A 23348-nucleotide genomic window follows, 5' to 3' on the forward strand; every position below is an offset into this window, starting at 1 on the left:
AAGTCAAGTTTTATTTGGGGCAAAATGAGGACTGCAGCTGGGGGAGGCTGTACCTCAGATAGCTCTGAGGAACTGTTCAGAGGCAGCGCTGCTGCTGCTGCTGAGTCGCTTCAGACGCATCCTACTCTTCGCGACCCCATGGACTGCAGCCTACCATGCCCCTCCGTCCATGGGACTTTCCAGGCAAGAGGACTGGAGTGGGTTGCCACTGCCTTCTCCGAAAGAGGCAGTGGGGGAAGGTCAATATGTAAGATTTTGGTGCCCGGGGAGGTCACTGCAATCAAGTGCTTACTTTACAAAAGGTATTCAGTTAGTCATGAGGAGCCAGGGTGAAAGGTGAACGTCAGGGTGAAGGGATTTAGTGCTTTTCTAGATACCAAGAGATGGAAGGACTGGGGTCATGAAATAAGTCTCTGAAAATATCTGTCTAAAGAGCCCTTACACCAGTTTCCCTGGAGCACAGAGTGTCTCACTCTCCACCCTGAATGAAGATCGGCAACCACAGTAGCACAGGGTTGGATCTCCGAAGACGCAGATGGCAAACGCCCTTGTTGTTGTTCAGTCACTGGCAAATGCCCTTGGCAAGTGCCCATTGGCAGTTGACAGAAGTAGCCCAGAAGATCTGAGACCAGACGCTCCGGGGCTAGCTGAGCCGTGCGGGTGGAAACTTGCGTGGCCTGCTCACCACCGGCCCCCAAGCCTGGGGCCTGATGATGCACAGCTGGCTGGGACACCCAAGTGCCAAGAGGAACCTGCAGGAGCTCGCGAGAGTGCACCAGTCCACCGGTCCATGGTGCTGGCCTGCAGGGCTCTTGGTGGAGCTGTCTGCCGGCCTACACTACCTCGGTCTTCTCTACTCTAGGCGCAGCCGTGCCCTTGACCTTTGGCCCTTCCCGCTGTGTCTCAGGCTGCGGGACAGGCAGGGTGTACCCACTCTTGAGTGATTGGACCTGGAGCCACAGCTGGGTCCTGGACTCTGAGCTGGAGGCAGTGGCTTTCTAGCCAAACCTGCCTGTGGACTCCCTGGAGCTGGGCGGCCCTACCTGTGACCTGAAGTCAGCACTCAGGGCCATGTTCAGGTGTAACCAGAGCAGAAAGCCAAACTCCCTGACAGTGGGTGTTAGCAGCATGCCAAGCAAAGGGGTGAGAGACAATCTCAGATCCACTCAGACCAACTCTGATAAGCCTCTGACCAACTTGGTCTTTGATTTACAGGATTTTTTTTTTTTTTAAGTTTTTTTTTAAAAAAAGGTTGAGATTCATTTTGTGACATTTCTAAATCTAGTTTCAGGACTCAGGATATCTCCGATTTACGTTCTCAGGCTTGGTGGTCCATGGTTGAGGGGTCTGTGAGCTCATCTTGCCCTGGAGAAATAACCTGAGTTTGTACATTAGTGAGGTCTACAGCAGCAATTTTAGTACACTAACTCTTTTATCGACAGCATCCATCTTAGTCATCTGACTCTACCTGGTTAGTGTTCAGTTAGCACAGTACTGAGGTCAGAGGGCACAAGAAAGAAAGGTTTGGGTGGAGAGATTAATCATGAACTCAGAGGATTTGGTTTTAGGGGGACCTGATTTAAATGTCACGGAGAATTCAGTTAATACTGTTTTGCAGTGTGGACAGGAGTTGTGAGGCAGATGTGTTTAGAAAAGGGAAAGATAATTTATTAACAGAATGCTTCCTTTTAGAGGCATCACGTAACTGAGTTTCCCCCTGCTGAGCACTGTGACAAACATCTATTAGTACTTCATGTTTCGCTTCCTCCCATCTCATGGGCCAGTCGTGCTCATGAGGTGTGTGCGGCGTTAGTCGCAGCAGCTGCACTGAGTGGCTGAGGGAAGTTTTGCGACAATTATGAACAATTCATGTCAATCTGAAGTTTATGTATTTATAGGTCTAGACATAACATGAGTGAAGCATAATACAGACTCTTTACATTGGTAGCTAGATATCTATCGAATATTAGATGTGAGTAGTTTATTTTTGTTAGATAAGATGTAATTGGTGGTGCTAGTAGTAAAGAATCTGCCTGGCAATGCTGGAGACATAAGAAATGTGAGTTTGATCCCTGAATCAGGAAGCTCCCCTAGCGGAGGGTATGGCAACCTACTCCAGTATTCTTGCCTGGAGAATTCCATGGACAGAGGAGCCTGGCGGGCTGCCTTCCATGGGGTCACGAAGAGTCGGACATGACTGAAGAAACTTGGCACGAACACATGCAAATTTTAACAATGAAATAATTTCTTTACTTTGATTTATAAATTCCAAATGTTTGGACACCTATTATTAGCCTCCATTTGTATTCTTGCCCAAATTCTGCAAATTTGAGGGTGAAGATAAAAAGATAACCTACATGGGACTACCTGGTGGTCCAGTGTTAGGACTCAGACCTTTCACTGCTGGGGCTTGGGTTTTACTCCTGGTCTATGACCAGGAGAACTCTGACCCTGCAAGTTGCACGGGGCAGCCAAAAAGGAAAGAAAAAAAAATCACCTACAAATGAAAAGCAAAATGGATGTTTTCAAGCAAACAATAAAATCCAAATTAGAATTTAATACTCAGCAAAACTTTATTTCCAGGCTAAGGATAGAATAAAGACGTTTTCCTACAAAGAGATAACAAGAGACTTCACCACAGTCGGCTCTGTCTTAGCGTGGGCTGCGGCGCTGTGCAGGCACCCGGCGGGAGTGGCTCCAGCATGGAAGGGTTTCCTAACACTCCAGGGCTAGTATTGAGTAGGTGGCTGCTGTCCTTCATGAAATAATTTATGGACAAAAGCACAAATGACAAAAGAAAAAATACACACACACACACACATATAAATTAGACTTCACCGAAATTAAAAACTTACATGTTTCAGAGGCAAACATAAAGAAAGTGAAAAGCTATCTCACAGAATGAGACAAAGTCTCACAAGTCATATACCTGAGAAGGGTCTTGTGTCTAGAAGATATAAAGAATACTTTCAACTTGCTATCCAAAAAAACAGTCGTTTTACCATTTTCGTCTATTTTATGAGACTCATGACTCAATGGACATGAGTTTGAGTAAACTTCGGGAGTTGGCGATGGACAGGGAGGCCTGGTGTGCTGCAGTCCATGGGGTTGCATAGAGTTGGACATGACTGAGTGTCTGAACTGAACTTAACTTACCATTTTTCCCTATTTTACAGAGAAAAAGAGGAAGTTGGGAGGAGTTCTGAAAAAAAGTCAATTGGAGGCAAATTAGAGTTCAGGGTGGTGACAGGTTCTCATTGGCCTAGTAGCTAGGGTCCTCACCTTCCTGGAAAAGATGCAGTGAATGTCTTTTGGGTTGGGACCCGTCAATGCAGTGAATGTCTTTCGGGTTGGGACCCGTCATGGAGGATTCTTTCCTGCTGGTGACCCTCCTCTCTGGGTCTGTAATTGACAGTCAAGTGTCTGAGAGCTCCCCCTTCTGGCCTTCCAACTCCATTTTAAATGGTTTCCCTTTATTGATGTTCACAAACTCAGTGATACAAAGACAGTTAACAAAGAGCAGAGGATTGAACAGACATTTCTACAATAAAAATACACAGATGGCCGATGAGCACACAAAAAGTGTTCAACACTACTAGTCACTGAAAGTGAAAGTCGTTCAGTCGTGTCTGACTCTTTGCGACCCCATGGACTGTATAGTCCATGGAATTCTCCAGGCCAGAATACTGGAGTGGGTAGCCTTTCCCTTCTCCAGGGGATCTTCCCAACCCAGAGATCAAACCCAGGTCTCCCGCAGTGCAGGCGGACTCTTTACCAGCTGAGCCACAAGGGAAGCCCGAGAATCCTGGCGTGGGGAGCCCATCACTGGGGAAAAACGAACCAGTGGCATCATGAGATGTCTGTTAGGATGCTGTTCAGTTGCTGAGTTGTGTCCTACTCTTGTGACCTCGTGAATGCCAGGCTTCCTGTCTTTCTTTTTTCATTTTTTTTTCCATTTATTTTTATTAGTTGGAGGCTTCCCTGTCTTTCACTGTCTCCTGGAGTTTGCTTAAGTTCATGTCCACTGAGTTGGCGATGCTATCTAATCATCTCACCCTCTGCTGCTCTCTTCCCCTTTGGCCTTCGGTCCTTCTCAGCATCAGTGTCTTTTCCAGTGTTGTAGCTTTCTGCATCAGGTGGCCAAAGTATTAGAGCTTCAGCTTCACCATCAGTTCTTCCAATGGAGATTTTCAGGGTTGATTTCCTTTAGGATTGACTGGTTTCATCTCCTTACTGTCCAAGGGACTCTCAAGAGCCTTCTCCAGCACTACAGTTCAAAAGCATCAGTTCTTCTGCACTCAGACTTTTTTTATAGTCCAACTCTCACATCCATACATGACTACTGAAAAACCATAGGTTTGACTATACACACCTTTGTCAGCAAAGTGATATCTCTGTTCTTGAATACATTGTCTAGGTTTGTCATAACTTTCCTTCCAAGAACCAAGCGTCCTTTAATTTCATGGCTGCATTCACTGTCCACAGTAATTTTAGAACCCAAGAAAATGAAATGTCACTGCTTCCACTTTCCCCCCTTCTATTTGCCATGAAGTGAGGGGACTGGATGCCATGATCTTAATTTTTTGAATGTTGAGTTTTAAGCCAACTTTTTCACTCTCCTCTTTTACCTTCATCAAGAGGCTCTTCGGTTCCTCTTTGCTTTCTGCCATAAGTGTGGTGTCATCTGCATATCTGATGTTATTTCTCCTGGCAATCCTGATTCTAGCCTGTGATTCATCCAGCCTGGCATTTTACATGATTTACTCTGCATATAAGTTAAATAATCAGGGTGACAATATAGCCTTGTCTTACTCCTTTCCCAATTTTGAACCAGTCCATTGTTCCATGTCCAGTTCTAACTGTTTCTTCTTGAGCCACATACAGTTTGCTCAGGAAACAGGTAAAGTGGTCTGGTACTCCATCTCTTGAAGAATTTTTCACAGTTTGTTGTGATCCACACAGTCAAAGGCTTTAGCATAGCTAACGAAGCAGATGTTTTCCTGGAATTCCCTTGCTTATCGAATGATCCAATGAGTGTTGGTAATTTGATCTCTGGTTCCTCTGCCTCTTCAAAACCCAGCTGGTACATCTGGAAGTTCTCGGTTCACATATTGCTGAAGCTTAACTTGGAGAATTTTGAGCATTACCTTACTAGTGTGTGAGATGAATGCAATTGTGTGGTAGTTTGAGCATTCTTTGGCATTGCCTTTCTTTGGGATTGGAATGAAACTGACCTTTTCCAGTCCTGTGGCCACTACTGAATTTTTCAAATTTGCTGACATATTCAGTGCAGCACTTGAACAGCATCATCTTTTAGGAATTTAAATAGCTCAGCTGGAATTCCATAACCTCCACTAGCTTTGTTCACAGTAATGCTTCCTAAGGCCCACTTGACTTCACACTTTAGTCTGTCTGGCTCTAGGTGAGTAACCACACCATCATAGTTATCTGGGAAATTAAGACTTAAAAAAAAAAAGTTCTTCTTAATCTCTTCTGCTTCCATTAGGTCCTTACTGTTTCTGTTCTTTATCTTGCCCATACTTGCATGAAATGTTTCCTTGATCTCTCCAATTTTCTTGAAGAGACCTATAGTCTTTCCCATTCTTGTTTTCCTCTGACTTGTTTTCATTGTCCTTTTAAGAAGGCCTTCTTATCTCTTTGCTATTCTCTGGAACTCTGCATTCAATTGGGTATATCTTTCCCTTTCTCCCTTGCTTTTTGCTTCTTTCCTCAGCTATTTGTAAGACCTCCTCAGACAACCACTTTGCCTTCTTGCAGTTCTTCTTTGAGATGGTTTTGGTCACTGCCTCCTGTACAGTGTTATGAACGTCTGTCCATAGTTCTTCAGGCACTCTGTCTACCAGATCTAGTCCCTTGAATCTATTCATTACCTCCACTGTATAATCATAAGGGATTTGATTTAGGTCATACCTGAATGGCCTAGCGGTTTCCCCTACTTTCTTCAACTTAAACCTGAATTTTGCAATAAGGAGCTCCTGATCTGAGCCAGTCAGCTCCAGATCTTGCTTCTCCTGACTGTATAGAGCTGTTCCAATCTTCAACTGCAAAGAAAATAGTCAGTCTGATTTCAGTATTGTCCATTTGGTGATGTCCATGTGTAGAGGTGTCTCTTGTGTTGTTGGAAGAGGTTGTTTGCTATGATGTATGTTCTCTCACCAAAACTCTTTTAACCTTTGCTCTGCTACATTTTGTCTTCTAAGGCAAAACTTGCCTGTGATTCCAGGTATCTCGTCTTCCTACTTTTGCATTCCAATCCCCTATGATGAAAAGGACATTTAAAAAAATTTTTTTTATTTTGGTGTGGTGTTAGAAGGTCTTGTAGGTCTTCATAGAACTGGTCAACTTCAGCTTCTTTGGCATCTTTGGTTGGGGCATAGACTTGGATTACTGTGATACTGAATTGTTTGCTTTGGACATGAACTGAGATCATTCTGTCTTTTTTGAGATTGCACCAAAGCACTCTATTTCAGAGTCTTTTGTTGACGATGAGGGCTACTCCTTTTCTTCTGAAGGTATCGTGCCCAAAGTAGTAGATACAATGGTCAACTGAACTAAATTCACCCATTCCTGTCTCTTTTAGTTCACTGATTCCTAAGATGTCGATGTTCATTCTTGCAATCTCCTCCTTGACCACGTCCTACTTACCTTGATTCATGGATGGAATATTCTAGGTTCCTATACAATACTATTCTTGGCAGCGTCAAATTTTACTTTCGTCCCCAGACACAGCCACAACTGAGTATTGTTTCTGCATTGTCCCAGCTGCTTCATTCTTTCTGGAGTTGTTAGTAATTGTCCTCCACTCTTCCCCAGTAGCATATTGGACACCTTCTGACCTGAGGGGCTCATCTTCCAGAGTCATATCTTTTTGCCCCTTTCATACTGTTTATGAGGTTCTCACAACAAAGACAGAGGAGTGGTTTGCCACTTCCTCCTCCAGTGAACCATGTTTTGTCAGAACTCTCCACTATGACCCATCCAGGTTGAGTTGGCATGGCATGGCTCACAGCTTTATTGAGCTACACAAGCCCCTTCACCATGACAAAGCTGTGATCTATGAATGGGCAAAATTCTATGTATAGTAAATGTCCAGAATGGGCAAAGCCATAGAGGCAGAAAGTAGACTGGTGGTTGGCAGCAGCTGCAGAAGGGGGTGGTGGGCCCTGCTAAAGGGCAGGGGGTTTCTTTATGCAGTGATGACAATGTTCTAAACTTGACGTGGTGATGCCTGCACAACTCTGTAAATGTCTTGTAAACCAGTGAATTGTTCACTTTAAATGGGTGAAGTGTATGGCATGTGAATTATAATAATAAAAACTGTTTATAGAAATGAACAGCCTGATTTAGTTAAGCCACAGATATTGTCACTGGGTAGTTACGGCCTCTATTGTTGTGCATGGCCCTTGGGCATCAGAAGAAGCCCATGACTTTGTTCTAGGCAGACTGAAATGAGGTGTGTGTGTCAGACCTGCTGCTGGTGGCCTGAGAGCCAGCAAAACAGTCCAGCGCCTGGCCACGGCCACATGAGCAGGTGGGCCAGTGATGACAGACCAGCTGCAGGTCAGAGGGTTGGCTGCAGTCACTATAGTGTTCAAGTGGTAGTACTACATTAAGGGGACAAAAGGCATGAATGCCACACCCCTACATCTCCTGGGGTCTAAGGTGCTCCCTTCCCAGGAGTCAAGAGTGCTGCCCTCGATCCCTGGCCATAAAGTCAGTGTCACAGTTTTGTAACTCTGCCTTTGGTTCTATCACCAGGCCTTTAGTCCAGATCAGGTATGAGTGGGATGAGGGCGTTTTTACACCTTGGCCACCACGGGGGTACTCAGCCATGTAGTCCCTGCCTCCATGGTGCAGAGTCCTGCCAATCAACAAAAGGCTTCAAGAGGCTGAGCCAGAATTAAGTTCAAGCCCCTCAGACTCCTTCTGGCTGTTTCCACCCAGGGATGGTCAGGGCTGAATCTCAAATTTTCTAAATAGGCCTAGGTAAGCCCTTGTCATCCTGAACTTTACTAGAGAAAGGCTGACGGGCAGAGAAGAGGGAGGAGATGAGGAGGGCAGTGTGGAAAGATTCTACTCTGACCATCCCTGGGTGGGGACAGCCAAAACAGGGTCTGGGGACCATTCACCCTGCTGGGCTTCAGCTTAGCTGACTCTTGGGGGAACACCTCAGGAGGGTGCTCCGCTCTTCAGGCAGCAAAATGGGGGGCACAGTTCCCTCTGCAGACAGGGACACCAGGGCCAGGGTGGGGGCACCCCAGATGGGCTGTCTCATTGGACTTGCAGGGTCACCTGGCCCTTTCCTCCTTAGTTGCAGGATGTCAAGCTGAGCGACCAGGCCAGAGGTGTGGGCAGCATTATGGGCTGGGCTCAGGCCCCGTGCTTTAGCCAGGAGGTGGCACCGCTGAGCCCGGGCCGCCTCTGGATTTCCGAGGTCACTGCCACCTCCAAAGGTGGCGCTGCGGGGACAAACGAGGTGAGCCCCTGCCCAGGACCAGCACGAAGGTGGCCGCCTACCCCACTCGCCGCAAGTGGGGTTCTTCAACCGGGCGCTTTCCCTGTGGGACAAGCGTGATACGCGCCTGGAGGGCAGCAGCCGGCTCTCGTGGTCCCATGTAGGGGAGGGGTGCAGGGATGCGAAGCGGCTTGGAGAGGCGAACGTGGGAGAGGAAGGAAGGGCAGGGGGTGCTCGGCAGGGCGGGGTGGGGCGGGGTGTGGACAGTGTTGAGTGAAGGGCCTGAGACGGCACACGTGCAGCAAACTCGCAGCAGACAAGTTATCAAGCCTCTCCAGAGCTGCCCTCCACCCCTGCTGTCCCTCGGGCAGCGGGCTGTTACTGGCAGTCACGCCTTGATCTGCTTGGCAGCCTGTACGACCAGCCACAGAAACTGTTCAGTATCAGGAGCCAGAGAGCCTGTAGTCTGAGCACAGGGGGAGAGTTTTCAGAGCTTGCTACCGGTTCATAGCGACACCTCTCCTCAGTTCAGTTCAGCTGCTCAGTCGTGTCCCGTTCTTTGCGAGCCCATGGACTGCAGCACGCCAGGCTTCTCTGTTCATCACCAACTCCCAGAGCTTGCAAACTCACGTCCATCGAGTCGGTGATGCCATCCAACCATCTCATCCTCTATCGTCCCCTTCTCCTCCTGCCCTCAATCTTTCCCAGCATGAGGGGATTTTCCAATGAGTTGGCTCTTCACATCAGGTGGCCAAAGTACTGGAGCTTCAGCTTCACACTTCTCCTAGATAGTTCTTTTAAAAGGCAGGTAAATGGCCACCTCATGCGAAGAGTTGACTCATTGGAAAAGACCCTGATGCTGGGAGGGATAGGGGGCAGGAGGAGAAGGGGACTACAGAGGATGAGATAGCTGGATGGCATCACCAACTCGATGGGTATGAGTTTGGGTAAACTCTGGGAGTTGGTGGTGGACAGGGGGGCCTGGCGTGCTGCGATTCATGGGGTCGAAGAGAGTCGGACACGACTGAGTGACTGAACTGAACTGAACTGGCTACCCAATCCTATGGACAGAGGTGTCTGTCAGGCTATAGTCCATAGTGTTGCAAAGAGTAGGACATGACATGGCTTATCAATTAGACAGCAGTAGCCGCATCCCTTGCACACACATCTCATTGGAGGAAAGGACCACATTCAGTTCAGTTCAGTCGCTCAGTCATGTCTGACTCTTTGCGACCCCATGAACCACAGCACGCCAGGCCTCCCTGTCCATCACCGACTCCCAGAGTTTACCCAAACTCATGTCCATTGAGTCAGTGATGCCATCCAACCATCTCATCCTCTGTCGTCCCCTTCTCCTCTAGCCCTCAATCTTTCCCAGCATCAGGGTCTTTTCAAATGAGTCAGCCCTTCGCATCAGATGACTAAAATACTTGAGTTTCAGCTTCAACATCAGTCCTTCCAATGAACACCCAGGTCAGATCTCCTTTAGGATGGACTGGTTGGATCTCCTTGCAGTCCAAGGGACTCTCAAGAGTCTTCTCCAATACCACAGTTCAAAAGGATCAATTCTTTGGCGCTCAGCTTTCTTTATAGTCCAACTCTCACATCCATACATGACTACTGGAAAAACAATAACCTTGACTAGTCCATATTGACTTTTCAATATGCTGTCTAGATTGGTCATAACTTTCCTTCCAAAGAGTAAGTGTCTTTTAATTTCATGGCTGCAGTCACCATCTGTAGTGATTCTGGAGCCCCCAAAATAAAGTCAGCCACTGTTTCCACTGTTTCCCCATCTATTTCCCATGAAGTGATGGGACCAGATGCCAGGAACTTAGTTTCCTGAATGTTGAGCTTTAAGCCAACTTTTTCACTCTCCTCTTTCACTTTCATCAAGAGGCTCTTTAGTTCTTCTTCACTTTCTGTCATAAGGGTGCTGTCATCTGCATAGTTATATGACTATTTTCTGTCTCCCTCCCACTGGTCTCCCATGAGGGCTGGGATTCTGTCCCTCTTACTCAGGATTGAGTCCTCAGCACCTTGATTCCTTGTATAGGTACTGTCTTCTCAGGTTTGAGAAGCAATTAGATCTTAAACCTCATTCCAGGCAGTGGCGCTGAGTGACTGGCAACAGCCTGGGAGGCATTCTCTGCAAACCAGGATTCCAGGAGGGAACAGCACACGGAACAGCATGCATAGTTGGAGGTGGGTCTGCTGTATCCAGTACGCTGACCTTCCCCCTCCTGTCCACTCTTTGGCTCCCATAATACTGGCAGCAAGGCTTAAATGCTCCAGACAGGAGACTGGAAGACCCTTCCCAGGGAGCCTGACCAACCCAAGAGGAAGAACTTAAGAGACATGGATGATGGGGGTTCCCCAACTAAAGCCCCTCTCAAGGAACACCCCAGAGTCAAGCTCACAAACAGCTATCTGGTCTATCATTCCTGTCACCAGGAGACAGACAAACATCACCTGATATCTCAGAAAGCCAAAAGAAACAGGAAGAGGGACTCAGAAAACAGCGACTGAGCAGGACACAGCACTCACATCCCCCGTCTCCCGAGAAGATGAGGCATGAAGAGACCCTTCTTTTCTCTAGAAAGAAACATCTGTACATGAAGAAAGGGCTCCTGGAAATGAACACTATGATAGTAGAAATGAAAGCCTCAAGTACCACAGAAGCAGAGCAGTAAAGATGGGAAACAAGAGGAACGTGAGCATTCAAGGGCCGGGTTCAACCTCTGACGGCCTAAATTGAGGACTTTAGAAGAGCTAAGAGCAAACCAGTAGGGAGCTTGCTCAGGGACGAGTCATCAGCAGAAATGACTGACTGTGAAATAATGACATCGTTCGCTAGGACTGAAGCACAGGAATTCCCAGACCGAGGCCCTCTGAGTGTGGGACGCAGTAAACAAAAACCAAGGAGCACGGGAGCACCACATTGTGAAACTTCCGATCTTAATCCTTCTTGAAGTTTCTAATTTTCTTTGGCCACGAAGCACAGCATAGGGAATCTTAGTTCCCCAACCAGGGGTTGAACCCGTGCCCCCTGCACTGGACACGTGGAGTCTTTTTTGTTTAATTAATTATTTTTGACTGTGCTGGGTCTTCATTGCTGCTCATGCGCTTTTCCTAGTTGCAGCGAACGGGGTCTATTTGTTTTGGAGTGTGGGATTCTCAGTGTGGTGGGTTCTCTTGTTGTTGAGCACAGCTCTAGGGTGCCTGGGCTTCAGTAGTTGCAGCACTGGGGCTCAGTAGTGGCCCACGAGCTTTGTTGCTCCATAGCACGTGAGATCTTCCCAGACCAGGGATCAAACCCGTGTCCCCTGCATTGGCAGGCGGATTCTTCACCACTGGGCCACCAGGGACGTTTCCAGAACATCTTAAAAACTTCCAGGGAGGAAAACACCCCCACTGCTTGTAAGGGATTAGAAATTAGAATGGCATGGATTTCTTCACAGCACCCCTTGGAGGGAGGAGAAAGGGAGCAGTGCCTTCAGAGTCTGAAGGAAGAGGCTTCGGACCTAGAATTCTATGCCCAGGCAAACTACAGATCAAGTGTGAGGGCAAAGTGAAGGTATTTTCAGCTTTGCAATGTCCTTTAAAGAATGATCTCCCAGACACCTCTTCTGGGCTTCACCAAAACAGGAGAGTGAATGCAAGAAGAACAAGACTATATGACTGAGGGGGGCAACACGGGGAGAGAGACGGGGCTCCTTGGAGATGGAGGAAGACGCCAGACAGAAGGACCACCTGCCCAGGCAGGAGTAACTTCCCTCCCCGCCCACCCCAACTCACGGAGGCACCACGGGCAGCGGCGGGAGCCGCAGGACCAGGGGTGGAAGGATGATGTGCTTATGGGGCAGCCCGATGGCCCTTTTAGCAGAAAGCAGGCGCTTTCTAATCGCTGCAAGGCTGTAGGGGAGACTTGCCCAAACCAGAATAATTCTCCAGAAATGCCTGCAGGCTCGAGCTTGTTTCCGGCTCCTGGGGTCAGAGAGGTGGGCGCGGGCGGGGGTGGGGGGGGCGGTAGGACTCGTTCTCCACTCACTGTTTATCTTGCACTTTGTATTTCACAGGTGTGGCATCCTAACTGTGGACACACACCAGGATCGTCGTCTCTCCCTATCCGCCCTGAAACCTCGGCACCGCGCTCCGCTGGCTCTGGAGGTGAGGCGCTCGCTCGCGCATCGGAGGCAGAAGAGAGGCTCCTCCTCCGCCTCCTGGCCGCCGTTCTCACGTCTCCTGAGGACCAGGACACGACCCGAACAGGCCACTCGGCCTCCTCGATTCTCCCTCGGTGGGGACGGTCATGCACACCGCCGGCACCGGTGGATAACGCACCGACCCCTCCGCGTTGGCCGCCGCACTCCCGGGCGGCCTTCCGCCACCTTTCCGTGCAGTGGGCCAGACCTCGCGTCTTAACTCCCTCGGCGCGCGCGCAGCGGAGCCGGGCCCACGCCGTGGGGCAGGCCGGGCCGGAACTCCTCGCTCCCCTCACCCCGCCCCCGCCATCGCCCCGCCATTGCCCCGCCCCTCACCCATCCTCCTCCGGCCCCGCCCCTCGCCCCTTCCTCCTCCGGCCCCGCCCCTCGCCCCTTTCACCTCTGGCCCCGTCCCTCGCCCCTCACCCCTTTCCTCCGGCCCAGTCCCTCGCCCCTTTCCTCCTCTGGCCCCGCCCCTTGCCCCCTTTCACCTCCGGCCCCGCCCCTCGCTCCGTTCTTCCTCCGGCCCCGCCCCGCCCCTTGTCCCGCCCCTTATCCCCGCCCCTCCTCAGATCTCTTCTCGGCTCCACGAACCTCCTAGCGGCGGGGGGACTTTCGGGAACCGCCCGGGACGGCTGCGATGCAGTCGGGTGGTCGTCAGGCGGAGGCCCCGGGCCGCGGCCCGCGGGTGCTGGTGGTGGGCGGCGGCATCGCGGGGCTGGGGGCGGCGCAGAGGCTCTGCCGCCACCCGGCCTTCTCACACCTTCGGGTTCTGGAGGCCACGGCCCGCGCCGGTGGCCGCATCCGCTCGGAGCACAGCTTCGGTAACAGCCTCTCCCGAAACCCCTTCCCAGAGCCCCTTCCCGGAGCCCAGCCGGTGCCTCCGGAGCCCTGCTGTCTCCTGGCTCGGCCTACGTCCAGGGTTAGGCGTCCCGGAACCCTTATCCGGCCCCTGAGCGAATCCCCGCTCGGCCCCACGTAATTACCGAAGTTCACTGCTCCCCGAAACTCAGCTGCCCGCAGTGAGCAGGGTCGACCGCTGCGGCGGAGGGGAACCCGTGACTACACAGCGGCCCTGGTTCTGACGGCCGCAGGTAGCCCCCCACACCACCACCTCCAGCCTCCAGGTGGTGCCTCTTCTGCCCCCAGGCCTTCCTCCAAGTATCCTTCCCAGGCATTTGCAGGCCAGCACCCCCTCAGGGGGTGTTCCCTAAGCCAGGTCTGACGGGCCTGCCTGTGGTCCTCGGGGACCGTGTGGCCCTCTGGGAAGGGCAGGGCTGAGTGTGCTCAGGGGAGGGACACAGGGCAGGGAGCCTCAAGGTGGCCTCTCCTGCCGCTCCAGGTGGCGTGGTGGAGGTGGGCGCCCACTGGATCCACGGGCCCTCCCAGGGCAACCCCGTCTTCCAGCTGGCTGCCAAATACGGGCTGCTGGGGGAGAGCGCCCTGTCCGAGGAGAACCAGCTGATTGAGACCGGGGGTCACGTGGGCCTGCCCTCTGTGTCCTATGCCAGCTCCGGGGTAAGTGTGAGCCTTGAGCTGGTGGCGGAGATGGCCAGTCTGTTCTACAGTCTCATAGACCAGACCCGGGAGTTCCTGCAGGCTACTGAGGCCACCCCGCCCAGCGTCGGGGAGTACCTCAAGGAGAAGATCCGTCAGCACACGGCCAGCTGGACAGAGGATGAGGAGACCAAGAAGCTCAAACTGGCCATCCTGAAGAACTTGTTCAACGTGGAGTGCTGCGTGAGCGGCACCCACAGCATGGACCTGGTGGCCCTTGCGCCTTTCGGGGAGTACACTGTGCTGCCAGGGCTGGACTGCACCTTTCCTGAGTATGTGCCTGCCCCACTCACCCAGACAGACCCCTCCATGCACCCCCGGGGGTCCCGACCTGTACCTCAGGCCAAGCTTTGGGAGGGCTGTTTGTCTTCCCTGTGTTAGGGAGCTTGGTCATTTATTTCCATAGTTTTGATCACTGTGAAAAAGAAAAGAAGTCTTCTCAAGAAAAAGTGGTTAAAAGAAGGAAATGCATCTTGTAATGCCTTGCTCCCCCCAGGTTTAGGAGGCCTCCTGCCTGTAAGCACTGTGGGGGCTTGGACCTCAGAGTAGGGCAGACAGGCCTGCTCTGTGTTGGGGTGGCTGTCCCCTCAGGGGGCCCTCCCGAGACTCTCCAGGACTGCCCTGCACAGGGAGGGCGCTGTGATGGGGACGAGCCCAGAAGGGGAGCCCTAGGCCTGCTCTCCATGAAAACCTGGGGAACTCTGCTCTTGTAATCCTCCAGTGAGACCCCTTCCTCCCTGCCCTCTTCTCTGGCTGAACTGGGACCAGAGCCCCCTGCAGCTCCCTGATCTGGTGTGAGCTTGGAGGGGCTTGTTGCAGAGCCTCGCCTCCAGGGCCTGGTCCTGACCATGGGACACCTCTGTTTCCCTCAGGGGCTACCAAGGACTCACAGACCGCATCGTGGCCTCCTTGCCCAAGGACGTGATGGTTTTTGACAAACCCGTGAAGACCATTCACTGGAATGGGTCCTTCCAGGAAGCTTCTGCTCCTGGGGAGACATTTCCTGTGCTGGTGGAATGTGAGGATGGAGACTGCTTCCCAGCCCATCATGTGGTCGTCACCGTGCCCTTAGGTAAAGCCCGCTGTTCTGGTTGGTTCTTCCAGTTCCTGTTCAGGTGCCCTGGCCCCTGGCTTTCTCCAGCCTCATTCACTCCAGGATACTCATTGGCTGCTCAGCTCACATTTTCATTCTGAGTTTGGGATAGAGTTACTCTACTGTGCTTTGTAGCAATTGTATGCTTTGAAATAAAAGTTTCACAGGAAGAGAAAACACAGGTCAGCAGGTGTGTTGCCTCTTTTGGAAGTAATTCATGGAAAGGTTGGGACGGCCTCCTGAGGCTCACCACACTGCTTTCTTAGCAAGGTGGAGAGGGCAGAAAGCCAGGTCTTATGTTTCTGTCCCGGTGGTAATCGAGGAAGGAGTTGTGAGCATAATTCTATTTAATTCCAGATATGATGCTTTGGATCTAGCAGCAGGAGCTGGCAATCTGGTAAAAGGTGGAGATAAGTGAAAGCAAGTTTGTGCCTGTTTATCTCATCTGCTCCTCTGGCAGCTTGGGAAATCTTGGCCCCACCCCCTATTTGACAAATGATAACACAGAAAAGTCACGTAACTGCCCAAGTTCACAAAGCTAACGGGTGCCAGCATGGCCGGAAGGTGAAGGGCAAGAGTCTCCCCTGCCCCGACCCCAGCCTGAGGGCTGTGGCCGCAGATTCTGCCTGTCCCCTCGGGCAGGGTTGGGTGTCGATTGGCGTGCTCAGTGCCGGCTCCTCTTTCCCACAGTGGACTCCACTGCACACGTTATTAGCTCAGTGTTCTGCTACTCCTATTTCCAAATCAGTACAGACAGGTCTGTCACGGTCTTTGTTCTTTTACATGGATGGCCTTGTTCATGCACAGTTGTGGTGTGGGCTCACTGAGCCTGCTGCAGTCAGTAGGTGCATCATTATGGCTGTGTCGTCACAGTTCACAGGGGGCCAGGCACCTGTCCCATTTGTTCTTTATAGCTACGCCGTATTTTCTCATGTGTAGGTACCACTAACTTGCAGAAGGAAATGGCAACCCACTCCAGTATTCTTGCCTAAAGAATCCTGTGGACAGAGGAGCCTGGTGGGCTGCTGTCCATGGGGTCGCATAGAGTCGGACACGACTGGAGCGACTTAGCAGCAGCAGCAGCGGGCACCATTGATAAATACTGACACAAGTTTAGTTTCCATGTGTTCTCTTGCACACGGTGCTGTACACACGTGTGTCTGGATGCGTATGTGTAGGACCAAGTCCGGTCCTGCAGGAACTGGTGGGCTGAAGCTCTACAGTGAGAGCGGCTGTGGGGAGACACTCCCCTCCGTGACGTTCGTGGCTGGTGCCTTGCTTCCTGTCAGACTGTTGGTCTTCTTCTCGTGAACTAGCGAGGTTGGCTTGTGCTGCGAATGTTTCCTCTCCTTGTGGTCTGACTTCAGGCTAAACGCTGATCGGTTTTCCTGTGGCTTCTGGGTGAAGCCTGTGTGTTTCACTGTTCCTGCCAACTATCCCCGGGCAGCCTGAGAGGCAGCAGGCTCAGGCCTGTCCCGCAAAGCGGTCTGGGGCTGGGCCACCTGACCCTGCGCGGCCAGCCTGTCCCTCCACTGCGTGCTGGCTGTCGGGGCTCTGGCCTGCAGGGAGCCTGCGAGGCTCGCAGACGCCTTTCTCTGACGACTCTGATGGGCTCAGGGTCCATTCCTGTGGTTGTCGATTCCCATTTAAGAGACTGACATGGTGTAAGGTGTCCAATTTTGAATTTCAGGTTTTTTTAAGAAACATCTGGACACCTTCTTTGAGCCGCCACTGCCCACTGAGAAGGTGGAAGCGATCAGGAAAATAGGCTTTGGGACCAACAATAAAATCTTCCTGGAGTTTGAGGAGCCCTTCTGGGAGCCAGACTGCCAGCACATCCAGGTGGTGTGGGAGGACACGTCGCCCCTGGAGGACGCCACCCCCGAGCTGCAGGACGCCTGGTTCAAGAAGCTTGTTGGCTTTTGGGTCTTGCCTCCCTTTCAGTACGTCTTCTTTCCGGGTCTCTCCGAGGAGGCCTGGGTGTGAGCTCTCTGGGGGGGGGTCCGGCACTGTGCCGATTCTCCTTGAGGCGTTTCTGGAGGGTTTAAATGAGGGGGGGACGCCAGGGGCACCCTAAAGTGGCGAGACAGACCCCCCAGGCCCACTCCCTGCAGGAACAGACAGAGGCCCACTGTGTGCAGCTCGTCAGTATCTCTCGGGACCTGGAATGTGCAGTAAATACTTGCAGTTGTTTTCCTTGTAAGAGACACACTTTGCTCATTTATGAGACGTGTTCGCCGAGGACCCAGGGGTATTCACCCCTGGCAGCCAAACCGAGGTCCGCATGGCGTGCCTGGTCCCCTCCAGCCCATTGTGTGGGCTTTTTTTTTTTTTTTTTTTTGTCCGTGCAGGGTTTTATAAAGAGGAGTAGAAGGGTCAGGATTTGATACAGAGTCCCCGACCATGCTAGGGACAACTGTCCCCACCAGCCTTCGACAGTGGAGACAGCAGGAACCATTTTGGTGCCCTGAGAGTTCTGACCTTGCAGACTCCGTGTTGTTGAGGGACCCCGGGGCTTCGAGGCTACACCGCTGGAGCTGCTGGCCAGGGTGGAGCCAGCCTGGGTGTGGCGGGCCTGGTCCAGCTCTGCTTCTCTCTGGCAGGGCCAGCCACGTGCTCTGTGGCTTCATCGCGGGGCTTGAGTCTGAGTTCATGGAGACACTGTCGAACGAGGACGTGCTCAGGTCTCTGACGCAGGTGCTCCGCAGGGTGACAGGTACTGACCGCAGGGGCCATGCTGCCGCCTCCCACCGGAGCGGCTGGTCTGGGACAGGGACCAAACCTCCCCCCAGAGAGGAACTGGGTTCAGCCCTGAGTCTCTGGGGACAGTCCTTCCCATGTCAGCTGGCACTAAGAGTTCTCCTCTCTGGGGGACTGAAATGGCTTTGCAAGCACTTCCCACTTCTCTTTTCTAAAAATCTGCCACCAAGATGGACGTGAATGTCTGCAATCAGAGCTTTACAGGCGAGACGCCGAGGCTCGGGAAAGCAGCGGTGCGTGTCCGTACGCTGCTTCAGGGGCCTCCTGAGGGGAGCCCTACTCACACTCCCTGGGCTTGGCTTCCCAGCGGGGGTCTCGCTGTTAACTGCTCGGTCTTTACGGGTGGGCGGGCTGCTGGCTGACCTGTGCGTCTCTCGGCCCAGGGAACCCCCGGCTCCCTGCGCCCAGGAGTGTGCTGAGGTCCTGCTGGCACAGTGCCCCGTACACCCGGGGCTCCTACAGCTACGTGGCCGTGGGCAGCTCTGGAGACGACATGGACCGGCTGGCTCAGCCCCTCCCTGCAGACGGCAAGGGGGCGCAGGTAGGAGGATGCCGCCAGGCGAGGGCACCAGGGTCCTGCGGAGGGCCCGGGGCCAGGACGGGCCCCGCGAAGGCTGGGGCTGCGGTGCAGTCAGTGGGCCGGGACTCTGCGACTCAGTCCATTTTCTTTTTGAAACGTGTTATTTTAATCAGAATTATACATACCCGTAGCTTGAAGTGTCACAGCATTGTATAGTGATGGCTAACAAAATAGAATAAAAACAAAATATAGCCTTTTGGTGGGGGGCACACCGCTGACCCTTCCCAGGCTGTACTTCAGGCTGGTTCTGATTGCTAAATAACACATTAAGCTACTGCCTTTTTAAAACCGCCTTTTAAAAGTGAAGTTTAGTTGATTTACAATGTTGTGTTAGTTTCAGGTGTCCGCGAAGTGACTCAACCATGTGTATATATGTATGTATTCTTTCTCAGACTCTTTTCCATTATAGTTCTAGCACTGTTTACAAAGGGGCTTCCCTGGTGGCTCAGTGGTAAAGAATCTACCTGCAATGCAGGAGACATGGGTTCAGTCCCTGGGTCAGGAAGATCCCTTGGAGAAGGAAAAAGCTACGCACTCCAGTATTCTTTGTCTGGAGAATCCCATGGACAGAGGAGCCTGGTGGGTTACACTCCATGGGGTCACAAAGAGTCAGACACAACTGAGTGACTAACACTTTCACTTTTTACAAAGCATTGAATTGTGGAAAACTTTCAACGCTACAAAGGTTGGCAGAACATTTGGCTTCCTGTCTCCAGCTTCACAGCTGTCTGCTCCTGGCATCTCCCTGCCCTCCTAACTCACTTTCTAGTAAGCATGTTCCACAGGCGATATTGTTTTATTTGCAGCTGTTTCAGTGTGCATCTCTAAAAGATCGAGGACATGTCTTAAAATACGTCATTACAGCACTGTTATCACCCCTCGGAATTCACACATCATCTAACATTCCCTGTTCAGTTTTCTGTGTGCCTCTCCTTCCATGCCTCACAGCATGTGGGATCTCAGTTCCCAGACCAGGAATGGAACCTGGGCCCCCTGCATTGGAAGCACAGTCTTAACCACCAGGGAAGTCCTCCTAAGTGCTTTTTGATAAAGTTGCTTGTTGATGCTTCACTTTCAGGAATCGCTGATGGAATTCTGACCACAGCACATAAAGTTTTAGCTTTCTTCCACTCCTCCGCCCACCCAGCCCTCAGGCCTCTCCCCACCCTCCCAGGTGGGATGAAGTAATTTTGTTAAGACTACTATTTGCACACACCTTCTTTGCTGTGGGCACTGTCCATGCCTGAGCTGCCTTCTTTTTGGTGGAAACAACCACTTCCCTGGGCTGCTGAATTCTGTAGGTGGGCACCGTGGGACAGCTGTTTCTGCCCATGGTGTCCAGGCCTCAGCTGGGGGTGACTCAGGGCTGGGCTGGGTCACACGAGGCCGCTTCTGTCACACGTCTGCCCCGGGCACAGCTGGCATGCTGGCCGGAGCGCCTGCCTGTGACTTCTCCGAGCGGCCTGGGCTTCCTCACAGCGTGGCAGCCTCGGCATGGTCACGCTGCCCTGTGGTTGCCCGGTGTCCTCGAGGGCCTTCTGTGAGGGCAGCTGCCTCGCTCCAGTGAAGCTGGAAGGAGAAGAGGTCCTGCACGCAGGGGCTCAGAGCCCAGCCGTGCTGCCTTCTGGCATGTATTCAGTCATCTGGGACTCTCCTGAATTATCTCATCATGGTTTTATTTTTGTTCCCTTTTTCTTTTTCTGGATTTCTGGTTGGATGGTGTACTTCTGAGCTGGCCCTAGAATTTTATCTTTTCCCTGCTAATTTCCCTCTCTGGTGTTTTGCTCTATGTTCAGACTTTCCCCAGAACCACCTGACGGGTCTTCCACTCTGTGATTGCGCTGGATTCCGGGTGTGCCAGCTCTGAGGCATCCTCACTGTTGTAGCGCCTTCCCGTGGCAGCGGCCGGGTGCTGGTCCTTGCCCAATTGCATCACGGTGCTGGGTTAAGGCAGCAGCAAAGTGCCACACTTGCCATCACTTCTGCAGCCAGGGGACTGGTGTGGGGCTGGCGGCCAAGGCCTGGCACCCAGCTGACCCCCCCTTCTTTCCAGCTCCAGGTACTGTTCGCAGGCGAAGCCACACACCGGACGTTTTACTCCACCACGCACGGGGCTCTGCTGTCTGGCTGGAGGGAGGCTGACCGGCTCATGACGCTGTGGGACCCGCAGGCCCAGTGTCCAGAGCCCAGGCTCTGAGCCCGGCCCTGCACTCCCAGTGCTGGGGTGGGGGAGGCTGGCCCCACCCTGTCCTGTGACGGATGAGGTTCAGGCAGGCTTGGGATGTTGTCACCGGGGGTCAGCTCCCTCATTTCTCAAGTTGCTGGATTCCGGCCAGGACTGAGCTTGATCTGAGCACAGTCTTCTTGGAGGAGGGAGATGTGGGATGCTGTCGCTGCCGCCGTTGGTGGCACATAAAGTGTGTAAAACAGCCTGTGTCCAGAGTTGTACTTACGCCTCCGAGCTGTAGCCTGGGTGGCTCTGTCCTTGTCTTGCTCTGGCCCTGGTCACTGCAGGACTCTGTGCCCCCAGCACATGGCCCGCCTCCCTCAGACAGCTGGGACCCTGGGTATGTTCCCGGGTCCCCGAGTTCTCACTGCAGTGGCAGCGGAGCTGGTGGGCCTCCCCGGTATGCGTCCACAGACCCTTCACCAGGCAGTGGCTGCCCTGTGGGCTGGGTGAGGGCCAGCGAGTGGGAGACGGGAGTTCACAGAGGCTGGTGGCACCCTGTTCTGATCTGCGGCCCAGGGTTTTCTGGAGGAAGTGAACAGTGAGGCCTGAAGGGTACAGAGGAATGGGGTGCCCTGGGCAGTGTTGGGATAAATGTGGGGGCCTGGGTGCTATGCTCAGCTGCCCCCATCTCATTTCACTGCATCCTCAAAGTGTCCCAGGGAAGCGGCTGCATGGTCCCCATCTCACAGCTGAGGAAAGGTCAGAGGCCTCAGGTGGGGCTGGCAATAGCCAGTCTCACAGCTGCCACGGCAGACTGTGGGCATCTTTCCAGGACTGTCCCCAGAGGCGGTGCAGCTGGAGGCCGGCCTGCAGAGGGAAGCGGGGAGCTGCAGAGGGAAGCGGGGAGCTGCAGAGGGAAGCGGGGAGCTGCAGAGGCTGGGACTCCGCACCGCAGGCCTGGAGCCCCCCGGCCTGGCGCCCACCTCAGGTCAGTGGCTCCTGATCCTCCTCGAGCCTCGGGCTGCACGATGTGCCCTGCTTCGCATGTGGGCCCTGGAGGAGTGTGTGCGTGCCTGAAGAATCGCCTCTGGGCTCCTTTCCAGCCCCAGGTGGCCAGACTGTCAGCCGTGGTGCCCTCAGCCTGGCACCTTCTCATCACCTTATCTCAGGTCAAACGCCCTCCTGGGGACCTCTGCCCCCAAAGGTCTGTCTGTGTGTCCGCTGTCTTGTGCCCCCGGAGTCACTTTGCTTGGGGCACCTGCCAGTAAGATAGCTGAAGAGAAATCCGGGATTTGGCAGGATTATATTTCAGTTCTTTGGTCCCAGGGCTGTGGAAGGGCAGCTTCTGTCAGGCACACAGCTCTGTGTTGTTGTCTCAGGTTTTGTGAGTCCGTGTGCAGGACTGAGGATGTCTGAGTGGGGAGGGCAGCTCAGTGAGGAAGGTCTCGGAGGTTGGGCAGGGGGCCCAGGTGGTCTCAGCCCCAGGAGGGCCTGTCTCAGCCCCAAGAACAGCTCACCCTGAGTATTAGGCTTAGGGCCATCAAGATGACAGTAATGATAGCTTTGAGCTGAGAATCTGAGCATCTTTGGACTTTTAGGAGCTTGTTTTAAAAATTCCATTAGCTTCATACTTTTATAACAAAGTGCAGTTAGCAGTAGCCCCGGCTCCTGATTTAAAGTTAAAATCTGGGGACTTCCCTGTGGCCTAGTGTTTACGATTCTGGGTTTTCACCACTATGGTCTGGGTTCAATCCCTGGTTACGAAATAGCACCTGCAAGCCCTGCAGCACAGTGAAAAAAAGAAAAAAAAAAGAAAGTTAAAATCTGACTATACTTACACCGAGTATTGGTGCAATGAAGAGAATTTCATGCTCACTGTATTTAGAGATTTAATTTAGCAGAACTGCAGTGTTTGCAAAGGGTTTGTATATTAAAATCCAGAGTACTTGAAAAAGAGGATCTTACACTTGTCAGTTACATTTAAAATATCTGAAAAGTTTTAGCCAAGTTTGTAAAAAGGATCAAATTGACAACGGACTATTAAATTTTGTCACTCAGAATATGGTTAAGGAAGAACCAAGATTTTTAATTTAATGAAGAGGACCCCTGAGAACTCCCGGAACTGCGCGGGTGCGCCCCTGGCTCGTAGCCCGGGCCGAAGCCCTTCCAGGGGACCCACCGGTCCCCGTCCCCACCCCCCCCGCCCCCCGGTCCCCCGGGCCCCCGTCCCCAGGTCCCCCGGGCCCCCGCCCCCGGTCCCCCCGTCCCCCGTCCCCCCGCCCCAGGTCCCCCGGTCCCCCGTCCCCCCGCCCCAGGTCCCCCGGTCCCCCGTCCCCAGGTTCCCTGGGCCCCCGCCCCCGGTCCCCCGTCCCCGGTCCCCCCGTCCCCCCGTCCCCCGTCCCCCCGTCCCCCGGTCCCCCGGTCCCCCGCCCCAGGTCCCCCGGTCCCCCGTCCCCAGGTCCCCCGCCCCCGGTCCCCCGTCCCCCCGTCCCCCGGTCCCCCGCCCC

General features: G+C 52.8%; 1 protein-coding gene across 1 annotated transcript; it reads left to right on the forward strand.

Annotated features, from left to right (window-relative positions):
• Nucleotides 1-13236: 13236 nt before the first annotated feature.
• Nucleotides 13237-21117, forward strand: PAOX (polyamine oxidase). Its single transcript, XM_065923614.1, has 7 exons — nt 13237-13505; nt 14024-14510; nt 15111-15310; nt 17022-17274; nt 17935-18047; nt 18475-18632; nt 20725-21117. The coding sequence occupies exons 1-7, from the start codon at nt 13322-13324 to the stop codon at nt 20866-20868; spliced, it is 1539 nt and encodes a 512-aa protein (XP_065779686.1). The 5' UTR covers nt 13237-13321; the 3' UTR covers nt 20869-21117.
• Nucleotides 21118-23348: the final 2231 nt, after the last annotated feature.

Source organism: Muntiacus reevesi, chromosome 2 (genome assembly GCF_963930625.1).
Source record: "Muntiacus reevesi chromosome 2, mMunRee1.1, whole genome shotgun sequence".
In the NCBI taxonomy this organism is placed as follows: Eukaryota; Metazoa; Chordata; class Mammalia; order Artiodactyla; family Cervidae; genus Muntiacus; species Muntiacus reevesi.

Bases quoted from the DNA above. Each gene is read 5' to 3' on its own strand.
- PAOX (XM_065923614.1), top strand. From the start codon at position 13,322: ATGCAGTCGGGTGGTCGTCAGGCGGAGGCCCCGGGCCGCGGCCCGCGG. The intron at 14,511-15,110 runs GTATGTGCCTGC...TGTTTCCCTCAG, and splicing joins CTGGACTGCACCTTTCCTGA to GGGCTACCAAGGACTCACAG. The intron at 18,633-20,724 runs GTAGGAGGATGC...CCTTCTTTCCAG, and splicing joins CAGACGGCAAGGGGGCGCAG to CTCCAGGTACTGTTCGCAGG.